We start from the raw sequence: 12698 nt of genomic DNA, 5'->3' as shown, positions 1-12698 counted from the left end.
TATACTACCGCAGCAAAAAGTTTAGGAGTCTGGAGTCATAGCATGCCGTGACATGAGCAATTAGCTGACAGGTGACAGCACACAGGCAGAATTTCGCTGACAAGTGCCATTTTGCAGCGGACAAAACAAGTGCAACTTTTTTGGTTTGTTTCATTTTCTTAAGTCTGGTCCGTGTCAACGTCACGGAAGTTTTTGATAATTAAAGGAAGTATCCAGAAGTTTCCAGAGGCATGCAGAAGTTTCCAGAAGAAAAATCTGGAAGCATCCAGTAGCATCCAGAAATATCCAAAAACATTCAGAAGCATCCAGACGCATCCAGAAGCTTTCAGAAGCATCGAAAACTAGCATCTAGAATCTTCCAGAACAGGTTCACGCAGGTTCATTTTACTATACAAGAGACATGTAAATCGACATGTAATTCAGTCAGTATATGGAAGTCAATCAGTCAGTATTATCAAGACAGTTTATCGAAGTGAGTTTTATCAAAGTGTTTTATCGAAGAACATCAATACAAGAAGTGAAATACAACAAGTGTTTCATTACATCAATACAGTCCACATCCAACCAAGACGTTGTGTTCCACAGAGCATTATTGTATCATCACAAGGTAAATGTAACACGGTAAGCCTTGAGAAGCGTGATTATTTATTTTTATGACTTTAAGTGCAAAAATGGCTCCTGACAGCCTTGGATTGGAACTAAGAAAGAAAATTATTGGCGATTACGTAAGTGGAATGTCACAAAAAAGTATTTGTGATAAATATCGCGTGAAAAAATGGACCGTATCAAGACTATGTTCCAAATATCGTTCTACGGGGAAGTTGGCAGCAGATAACAAAGGTGGAAGACCGCGTTCCACCACTTCTAGAGAGGATTCTATAATCGTAAGATCCGTCAAGAAGGATCCCTGGTATCATCAGTCGAGATACAAAAGCAATTAGAGCTGCCTGTATCGGATCGAACAATCAGACGACGTGCTGTTAAAGCCGGATTATTTTCTCGACGCCCTGCAAAGAAACCGCTGATTTCTCTAAAAAACCAGAAGAAAAGACTCCTGTTTGCTACATCTCATATTGACTGGAATGTGCAAAAATGGCGAACTGTCCTGTTCAGTGAAGAATCAAAGTTCAACATCATTGGGAGCGATGGCATTTGCCGTGTATGTCGACCGGCCGAAAAACGCCTTGATTTACGTTACTGCCATAAGACCGTGAAGCATGGTGGAGGCAATGTAATGGTGTGGGGGTGTTTTTGCTAACGGTCTAGGTCCAATACATCGAAACGATGGAATAATGGACCGTTTCATGTATAAAAGTATCCTGAAAGATGTTATGTTACCTCATGCTGAATGGAATATTCCAATATAATGGGTTTTTCAGCAAAACAACGATCCGAAACACACTACAAAAGTAGTCAAACAATGGTTTCAAGACAACCACCTATCAGTGATGGATTGGCCGCCTCAATCTCCGGATCTCAACCCTATCGAGAACCTGTGGGAGATCGTCAACCGCAGAATTAATCGTGAAGGTGTTCGTAATAAGGATCAACTGTTTAAACAAAAGGCCTGGGCAGCGATTCCACAAAGTTTGATTGATCACCTGATTTAATCTATGCCTCGAAGATGCAAGGCTGTGATCGACAACAAAGGATTTGCCACGAAATATTGATAGTGAAATACAGCTTGGTCAACATTTTGTCGAGTTGCACTTGTTTTGTCCAGAAGGAAATCAACTTTTTTTAATACTTGTGATTAATTTATTAATTTTCGTGTACAAATAATGAACTTGGTGATGAATAAAACTTGAAGAACTTTGTCTCTAAACAGTTACATAGTTATTTCTCTAAATTGAAAAAATGCAGCACTTTTATTTAAAGAAACTAAGTTAGCATTATTTGGTTGCACTCGTTTTGTCCGATATTGTATATAAAGCCTTTAGGCTTACGGAAAAGCCTTTTCTGAAGCCGAAACCATTTGTTAAAGAAAGATAAGTGTTTTTAATAATTTATTACTGTTCTGTTCTTTAAGAACATTGTAGAATACACTAATATTAATTAATAATGTTATTGTAATGTAAAATTAGAGCCCTAGCATAGTGTAAACTATACATTATTCTGGCCTACTTCATCGCATAGGAAAGTAACAAATTACTTTGATCATCACCTTTTGTAATCAGCTTAATCAAGATTTGTTGTATTTAATAAGTTCTCATAGTTTTGCTATGGAAATAGTTGTATTATAATAAGTTCTCATAGTTTTTGCTATAATATCTTCTATGAAAACAGTAATATTCATCTAATATCTGGTGTAATATCAGTAAAAATTTCTTATTTTTTAAAAAATGATTTCACAAGGTGAAAAAATATTTTGAAATAACACATAATTACCCATATAAAAATATACTTTGAAACAACTCATAAAAACCCACCTTTCTAAGTCTGCGTAAGTTAAAATTATTGAAAACAATTCGTCTTCTAACAATATTTAACAATACAAATAGTATTTTACTAAATTGAAAGTAATTCTATGGCTAATACAAAATTTGGTGTTTGACATTAAATTTGTTTTTGATTCAACACAAAAACATCACAATATTACCTTTCTTGGATGTTTTTAATATTTTCTTTCAAAGTAATTCCACAAACTCTTGAAAGACGAGCAATCTAAATAAAAGAGAAATTTGATATTATGCCTAACTTTTTCTTTATACTTCTTTTACTGTAAATATTAGATTGGGTTACAATTTTAATATATATTAACATAGACAAGACATAACAAAAACATTTTTGAAGTTATTAACTTAATTAAATTAATTAATTGGAATAAGAGCATAGAATTTAGAAACATTTAAAAACTTTGTAAATACTTTTAAAAACAAATATTCCTAATAAAACAATAACCATATCCTTTAAATAAACTCATTCATCTGAAATAACTGTACATTTTCTTTTATAATTACTGGATATGTGAAACAATAGATAAACCATTAGACAAACCGTTTATCTAATGCCCAAATAAAATGATAACTTACAAGTTTCTTAGACAGATCTTCATCACTAATCAAGACCTTTTCAAAATCCAAAAGTTCATCAACTTGGAGAAATTTAGCAGGAAGATTACTTAAATTCATTCCAGCCACTGTTGTTTCACGCTGTTGGTGTATTGTATTGTGGTTTTCTAACTGCTTTGTCAGCAATTTTATCACAGTGAATTGAAAGTCTAAACGAGAAAAGGTGATTATTTACCCAATAATGAAAATATATGACCCATTGAGATTTACTATTTTTTAAATAAATTTGTTTAAATTTGTTTGGAAATTTTGTTGATAAACAAAATACCTTTTATGTAGGTAACAAATAGAAATTACTAACTAGTAGAAATAGAGGTAATAATAAGTATTTTAAACTACCACTTGAGTATGGTGATTAAAAGAAGCCAATCAAAACCAGGCTTGTGGAGTGTATGGAAAAATTTGCCGTACTCTAGACGTATGTGCTGCATAACTTGAAACTTAAAATAACATTCAAAACAAAATCCTAAAATAATAAAATTCTCACCTCCAACGTCCATAGGAAAATCTTTCCGTCTAAAATGCATAGCATCTTTTCTTTTTATTGGGGTAGACTTACAGACAATTGGTGATACTGCAACCAACCCAAGTCTGGAGACATTTGAATTTGAATGAGTAGATCTTGAGTCTGAGTTTAATCGAGATCGTGAACATCGTGATTGGGACCTAGACTGTGAGCAAGACTTCAAACGTAATGGGGACTTCGACTGCAAATGTGACCTTGAATGTGAATTAGACTTCGAGTGTGAACCTGATCTTGATCGTGAACGAGGCTTCGACTGAAAACGTGATCTTGAACGTGAACGAGACTTAGACCGTAATCGTAACCTTGACCGTGAATGTGCTCGTGAATGCAAGTTTGACCCTGAATGTGATCTTGAATGTAAACCAGGTTGTGAGTGATTTGATCTTGATGGTGGTGGTCTAACTGGAGTGGATTGTAAACGGGGTGGTGGGGCAGTTCCAATGACTTTACATGTTGGGAATGTTGGAGGTATATTTGGAAAGATTTTTCCTGTAAGGTAAAATGCAAAAAATAAATTAGATACGAACAAAAACTAATACAGAAAAGGCAAATACCTAAAAAGTAAAAAAAGTACCTGGTTTAAGCTCAGGAAATAAAATATACATACAAACAAAAAGCACATTTTATGCTGCATATGTTAACATAAATAATAAATATCTACAATAAAACATCAACTTACCTTTATCAGAAGAAATTATTTCCACTGGTTCCATTATTTCCTCGGTGCTCGTGTAATCTGTGCAGCCTTCACGGTTTTCTTTTGTACCTTAAAAAACAGCAATAAAAACTGATAAAAAGAATAATTTATTACCAATTAACAAGATTCAAAACTTCCATAAACATCAAATTCACTGGTAATGAGTTTACACCCAACCTTATGAGTTTTAGTGATATAATACTTAAAAGTAAACCAACTTATATTTTATATCTATATACTTTATTTAATTGTATATTTATATATGCTATTATTTATTTTCATGATCAATTTTTGAACATAATAAAAATCCTTGAATACTAAAAATGTTGTAATGCTGTATGCACACAACATTAGTTTAGTTTCTCTGGTATAACTACAATAAAAATATATAAAATCACTTAAAAAATATTTAACACATACCACAAATTTTCACTTTGATTAGAGAGAACTGTTTCCATCCAGTTTTAGGCGTTTCTAAATTTTCAAATGCACGTTTTACATGCAAACCATTTGGCCAATAAACGACTTTTCTTGTTGTATCCACCCAACTTGAAGGAATTACTCTCTCAAAATCTTTTTTATTTTCCAACCAACAAGCTCTTTTATACGACATTATAGACTAAAAGAAAAAAACCCTTGAATCTATGACAAGTAAAAAGTACAATATAAAAAGCCTTTTCAGATGTGTATTAGATATGATATCCTTTTCTTAGCAGAATAAGAGTTATTATAAAACTTTATTTTATCCATCTTTAGACATGCACATTGAATGTCTGACGTGCAACAAATGTTGCCTCACTTTTGAAAAATAAAATAAAAATATTCTCTAACAATAACTTCATTAAGACACATGCATAGCATAGCGTAGTTTTTCACATGTTTAAAATGTTATAAAAAATAAATAAAAATTCTATAAAGTGAAACCCTTTCCTGAAAAACGCCTTCCGCTGTATACCTAAACCTTTTTAACGTGATCCACTACTTCCCCATTTTGCATGACTTTCTTTATGAGTGGTCTCAAATATTTTTTAAAATTTCAATTAAAACTTAACAAGATAAATGCAAACACATTATTTGGCATATCTGTATCTAGGCTCATATCTAGGTATCTATATAGGCTAGATAAATAAAAGATCATATATGTTACACCTTTAAATTTAAGGAGGCAATAGAAAGAGAATATTGAAAGACCTAATAACAGTTATGTTCCAAGAAGTGTTTAAAAAAATTTTGTATGATAGGTAATAAAAACATAAAATCATTTTAAAACCATAATAACATCACCAAACTATAAGTAAAAGTAAAACTTTACATAATAAAATATTAACAAAAAAGATGCTGAAGTTAAATAAAAACAGCTCACAAAATACTTTGAAAAAAAATAAATTGAAACAATCTTTAATTTTAAGAATACCCTCTAATATATATATATATATATATATATATATATATATATATATATATATATATATATATATATATATATATATATATATATATATATATATATATATATAAGAATATATATATATATATATGTATATATATATATAAGAATATATATATATATATATATATATATATATATATATATATATATATATATATATATATATATATATATATATATATACACACACACACATATAATAGCTTTATTTATATGTCAAAACTATAAGAAAAAAAAATTCAAACAAACTTAAAATCTAATATTGTGAACATAAGGCATCAAAACATAACTTTGATTATGAGTTAAACAGACAAGTTTCCGAAGAATTTCATTTTTAGAAATAATTATAATGGTCATTCGAATATCTTTATCAAAAACTTAAATACCCAAATGTCTAGAGTCACAAGGTTCAAGAAAAAGATAACTTGTACGCCTTTTGTTAACAACTTTACAATTATACAACTTATTATCTAATTATCTAATAATTTTTCTATCACACTGACTAAGTTTCCATTTTTAAACAAAACTAAATATCTCTGTTAATACTTGAGATCTCATCTTTTATATCTTTATGTTTAATTAATTCGCTTGCATTCTCTAACTCTGTATTTCTTTTGATGACTTGAACAAGTGGACTATTTGCATTTCTTATAAAATGCTTTAAAACCTGCATATGGTTTTCAAACTTAAAAGCTGACATTGAAATCAGATCTTCTCCATGATTCATGACATCTTCATGTATATGGATCAAGGAATGGGTGTTATATGTTGAAAAAGTTCGACCATAAAAATCTTTAGCGTTAAAAACAAACCACTCCAGAAGCTCTTTTGCATATGGTAACAATGCGGTTCTTCTTTCAACCTCTTTGTAGCACATAATTCTTATTGCAATACTAAAAGAAAGAAAATTTATATAGCTATCTCTTGTCAGAATTCCTTTTAAAACAACTGGACCAGTGTACAAAATAAATTGTTTAAACTCAATGGCTTTCCACATTTTTAACTCTTTTAAAGATCTTGGCTGCCTATTACATTCACTTGGTAACTTTAATTGCTCCAGATGACAAGACATTTCGTTAATTTTCATCTGAGAGAGTCTGCAAACTCTTGGACCTTCCTTCAGAAAATAGAGTAATCTTTTTGTTACACCTGAAAAAACTAAATGCATTGAGTTTAGCAAAAAGTTTTTAACAAAAGGAATCTCATAATCAATAAGTATACTTCGACTCAATTGATGACTTCCTTGATAACTCTGATGTGAAAAGTCCAGATCATTGCGCAAAGGACGTTGTTGCTCTTCAAAAATAACCCTATTTTCTAGATAAGTGCCTTCTACAGTACATCTTTCACAATAGTAATATCCACTATGCGCCTTGACACATTTTAACATCTGCCTTGCTGGAGCATCACAGCAAAAATATTTTAAATCAAGTTTAAACTTGATTTAAAATATCTTTATGATCTGGACTTTTCACATCAGAGTTATCAAGGAAGTCATCAATTGAGTTGAAGTATACTTATTGATTATGAGATTCCTTGTGTTAAAAACTTTTTGCTGTTAAACAACTAATTGTCGAAAGTAAAGCCGTTTGCCTTTAAATCACGAAATTCTACTAAAAAATCTTTTAGAAATTCAGAAACAGGATCTGGTTTTTGCATTCCACAGTACAATCCTATAATAAAAGGTTTCATTCCTCCAAATGCACCAAGTATTGGCCAAAACTATTTACTACTGCTTTTGAACAAAGGAAGTCCATCGATATTAACTTCTGAATATATTGGATTTAGAGACTTATTTCCTGTATACGTTTCCATTATTTTCGTTATACCATTTAAAATACCAAGGTAAACATATTCTCCTCCACTAACAGTTAAAGTCTGTATATAACGTGGCGTTTTCATCAGCGTCCTGCAATCTTTTGGTAAATTGCTATGTCCATTTTTACTAAGAATCTCTAAAAGTTCATTAATGCATACACGTGTACATTTGTTTCGAGCAGCCCAGGAAGCTAGTTCATCAGAAAGAAAATATTCTACAACTGGGTCAATATTTTCAAACTTATATTAGTAAGATCTTGAGAATGCAATGTACTACTCTTATCACTTAAATTCTCAATAGGAGAATTATTAAAACTGTTATTACTAAAATGAACTGATTCATAGTAAAGAGATTCAACTTCATTGGTAATAAACTGTACATTGTCATCATCACCGTTTTGTAGGGCCTCGTTAATTAAGTGACTGATTACACGATTATGTGCTCTCCAATTATTAATGTAAGACATCTAAAAAATAAAAATTATTTTCAACGACAACGAATTTCAAACACTGCTCTCCTAAAACAAGCACGACAAGCCATGCAAGCTGCTCCTCTAAACAGCTTTTTGCAAAAGCTTTATGATTTTGCGTGACATAACAGTTCTAATAAAAAGATTTTATCGCCGGCTAAGGTTTTAAGAAATAAATTAATTTGAAATTTACATAATAGACTAATAGGAAAATTAATTTAATTAAATTTTGTTATAAAGTTATGTTAAAAAATAATTATAATAGTTTTAAGGAAAATGATTAAAAAACAAATCAAAGGTTCATTATATAAATCGAATGTTTAAAAAGATGTTCAGTTGAATGCTTTCTTTTAATAATTTAACAAGAATGTTTGAAAATCTTTGAATAAATGAGTTTGAATATACATACATACACACATCGCTTTTTTTTAAACTTGTTTTTTATGATCTTTAAAGAATAAACTTATCTTTTGTATCTTTTCTTTGTTAATGTTTTGATCTTTAAACTTATAACGATGTTGTCTTAATTTGTAACGGTAAAATATTTCTATACTTAACAACTTTTTGTAATGGAGTTTATTTTAAGCAATAAAACGAGGTTGACTAAGGTGGGTTTCTCCCTCCCCTTTTTTGTTTTGTGAGCGGTTAATCAAGATACACTGCTGATTATTTTATTTTTATAAATTACTTAGGCATACATTCCAACAAAGTTGTTTAGCGCGCCAACTCTTTTATTGAAACCTATTGTCAGAAAATCTTCAGGTAAACCATTAAACTTAAAACAACGGCTCTTTTACCATGCACCTAAAAGGTATTAAAAGATGCGTCCGATAGATAAGCAAATTATAAGTTTGCGATGGTTATTGTCCGATGACGATGCTAATAAAGCAATTAATTTTTGTTTAAAATTGTCAAGTACATCATTAAAATCAGTCATTGATATACGAGCTGCTGATCCTAGAGTCGATTTTTATCCTTAATGACTTGGTATGGATGGCATTGGAAAATTAAGTCAAAAAAATAAACAACATCAGTCGGTGTTACGCTTTTGCCATCAGGAAGATGATCCAGTTCAGGAAGATAATCTAGCAACGATTGATGTTGAAAAAAAAACAAATCGTTGACTTCAATGCGATAGATGTTTATTAAGCTACCACCTTGATTGCTTAGGTGTTAAGCGAAAACCAAACAGTTCTAGGTTTTGTGGCGAATGCCGTTACTAATATTTGGTAATTTTTAAATTATTGTTTCAGGCTAATCTTACTATTATTTTGTGTAAGTTTGATATATTAACTTAGTGTTTTTGTTTATTTTTAATTTTGTTATGTAAAACTAAAGTTTAATTAATATAAATTGTTTTTTTAACAAAAACCATAATCAAAAGTAAAATATAGTTAACTAGTATATATACCAAATGTTTCATAAGGTAGATTTTGACAAGAAGTATCTTTAATATATTGATGTTTATACATAGCACATATTTACGTTTTATCAATTTTTGTTTATCGTATTACATGATTCAAAAACATACTTTCCTCTTATATTTTGTAATCTAAATAGTTTGTATATGGATGAGGTGACTCCATACCCGTTCACGCACCATAGATTTGCATTCACAAAATCTAAACGACAGTTTGTAAGGACTGCGAAAGTTATAGCCATAATAATGTTTTTAACAATATCTTTAAAATTCCAAAAAAAATTCCGATACTATATTTTAGCTATAGCTATATATATATATATATATATATATATATATATATATATATATATATATATATATATATATATATATATATATATATATATATTCTATACTATAAAAATATTAAAAATAATAAATAGAAAAAATTTATAGTAATAAACCAAATCGGATTAATTAAGTCTTACTAACCACAGCTAGTAGTTGTGAAAATATTGTAATATAAAAATATAGATGGAGCAAAACTGAATCGGTAAAAATAATTACAGTACTAATCCAATATTTTAATTAATAATATAATCAAATAATCAATCTTTGAGTTTTTAACACATAAAAATTATAAACTATTATTCAATCTCCTTTATGGCAAAAAATACTGAAAGAAAGATGGACTAGTATTATTTTTATATTACATGGAGAGATTGACGGAAATTAAAATAAATTATCAAAAAAGTGCAAGTAACAAAAAATGGAAAACTTAAAAATTTGTTAGACATACTAAAATGGGCACAAAATAGTGACAAAATATATGTATATATAAATATGAATGTATATGTATGTATATATATATATATATATATATATATATATATATATATATATATATATATATATATATATATATATATATATATATACATATATACACATAAATATATGTATATTTATATGTATGTATATATGTATATATATATATATATATATATATACATATACTTCCGTATCTTTTCTTCCTTTTCTGTCATTATTTTAACAAAATTTTATGTCATATCTAATGTAAGGAGGTAAAATCTGTGTGCCATAAAACGTGCCTCATGACATGCGCTCGGTTGATGGAACTCAAATTTAGTTACGTTTCCACCAAAATAAAAACAACAAGCTGGGGAAGTCTTCTATACTCACATTTTGAAAGAGTATTCTGGACCAGTGCTTTTGAACAGAGTGTAAAGGCATCTTTTGCAAGAGTGTACAACAATTTGTTAATAAAATTTCGTATCCACCAGTATAGCAGCCTAAAATTATTCCGTATCATTTTTATCGTAGGAAGTAGATACTAAGAATCTATTATACGATTCTTGTTTATGAGATAATGACTGGGGTATATAAAACTGAATCTCTAGCAACGCTGATTGCTCATGTGTTTTTTAAAAGTTATTTAGAAGTTATTGGTCTTATGGCAGAGAACTGCAAAACTTCGTACCGTTGAAGAGCTCTTAAGGTGGTCTTATGGTTTTAAAAGTCCTAAAATCTAAAAAAAAAAATTTAATTATATATTAATTCTTATTCCTATTTTATCCTAGATAAATATAAACGTGTTCGACCAAAACTCAGTGCAACTCTAACTTAGGTAAATGATACCACAAATACGAATGAAGTCGTTATCAAAATTAAAACCTCGTTTTCAAGGCCAAAAAAAACCGATAATCCTTATTTAAAAGCTGTTGCGTCTCCATAGCATAATCTTTCAATTAAATCTAACATTATTTAAGACATTATTTGTCTTATTTGCTTCTGTCCAACCCATAGCAGTAGGGATATTGTCTTCAGTTAAAATGTAAAAAAGAAGAAAATGCATTCAACTTTTTCTTGTAGAGTTTGTAAATGGAGTAACTAAACCTACTACTAGTAAAAGCTTGCACAGATCCAATAATTCAATGACTGTAATTGCCTTTCGCACAGTAGACAAAGGTCTGTTTGTTTTTAATAGAGTGTTTGGATTAATTAACATAGTCTACCGATAGCCCGGCAACTTTTCACCGCCCACAGGATGAAACTTCCCAAGTTTATGTACCTATTGCTAAAGTGACATTGAAAAAGTAGCAGTTGAACTGAAGGAGATGACTGGATCATCAGATGTAGCTTTATCAGGTTATGCGTTAATCGTTTTGTTTCGTTAATTTGTGTTAAATCAGGTAAATGTATTGATTGTCGTATTAAAAGTAACCATTGCACCATGTGTGATACTTGAGAGTATAAAAAGAACTCAAATAACATGCTTTTTGTAACATAAAATTTGCGGAGGATCATCTGGTTCTATAGAACGTAGTAGTCTAGTCGCTATGTTTTGTACGTCACAACAGTTTAAAGGCTTGCGATATATTGAATCAAGGTGCAAATATAAACCCTAACCCTGATAAAAGAAAGGGTTTTAAAGACAAAACTAGTGAAAAGAAATGAATTCTAATGGTGATGGTTTTTATTTGCTTAGATGTATTGTAATTTATTATTTAGAATTTATTTATTGTCAAAACTTTTAAATGCTTTTTTTGAAAGTTAACATTTTTCAACCGGTGCAGTTTATAACTATAAACTAAAATACTTATCTAAATTAATTGAAATTTTGAAGAAGTGTTTATCCTTATATAAAGGGTGTCTAGAATTGATATTGTGCTATTTGGATGATGAGAACTTCTTTCATTTTTATTGGGAGTAAATATATTTTGTTTAAATTTTTACTTTTAGTATTTTAGTTGTGAAGTTTTCTTTGCAAAAAAAAACATGGTTTTAAATCAGCGATCAGCTTCACAGTTGTGATATGGTAAAAAAAAATAATTTAGTAGTATAATTTTAAATTTGCTTCATTATCTTCTTTATTAAAGAAAAATTTGTAATCAAAATATTTTTTAAGTGACTAATATCCCAGTTAACCAGCCCAACTGGGTCCCAGCTGGGATTGACTGGGATTGAGCTGGGATTACTGGGATTGGGTTCGGGTTGGGATTTGTTCTGGGTGCCAGATGGGTCCCATATGGTGTGAAAATAATGCCGCAAATAAAATCTGGGTTTTTACTGGGATCAGTATGGGGCTTCCGTAAATGGTTTGCGGCTAGTTTGAATTGATAGGACGCGTGGTTTAATGGTTGCGTGTATTTTCTAATCAAAACTGTTTTTTTTGGCATCGTTTATATTAAAAAGTCTTGTTGAAATAAAATTACAAAATTCTTTTAAAATGTCATATGCAGT

The 12698-nt window shown here is 29.8% G+C and overlaps 1 protein-coding gene across 1 annotated transcript; it reads right to left on the bottom strand.

Moving 5' to 3' along the window:
* Nucleotides 1-2161: 2161 nt before the first annotated feature.
* LOC136084033 (uncharacterized) lies at nt 2162-4358 on the bottom strand. The gene is made up of 4 exons (XM_065804066.1): nt 4277-4358; nt 3559-4086; nt 3033-3220; nt 2162-2664 (listed from the first exon to the last, which is right to left on the bottom strand). The coding sequence occupies exons 1-4, from the start codon at nt 4308-4310 to the stop codon at nt 2596-2598; spliced, it is 819 nt and encodes a 272-aa protein (XP_065660138.1). The 5' UTR covers nt 4311-4358; the 3' UTR covers nt 2162-2595.
* Nucleotides 4359-12698: the final 8340 nt, after the last annotated feature.

This window comes from Hydra vulgaris, chromosome 08 (assembly GCF_038396675.1).
Source record: "Hydra vulgaris chromosome 08, alternate assembly HydraT2T_AEP".
Taxonomy (NCBI): Eukaryota; Metazoa; Cnidaria; class Hydrozoa; order Anthoathecata; family Hydridae; genus Hydra; species Hydra vulgaris.
This window is presented reverse-complemented; position numbering and strand designations above follow the sequence as displayed.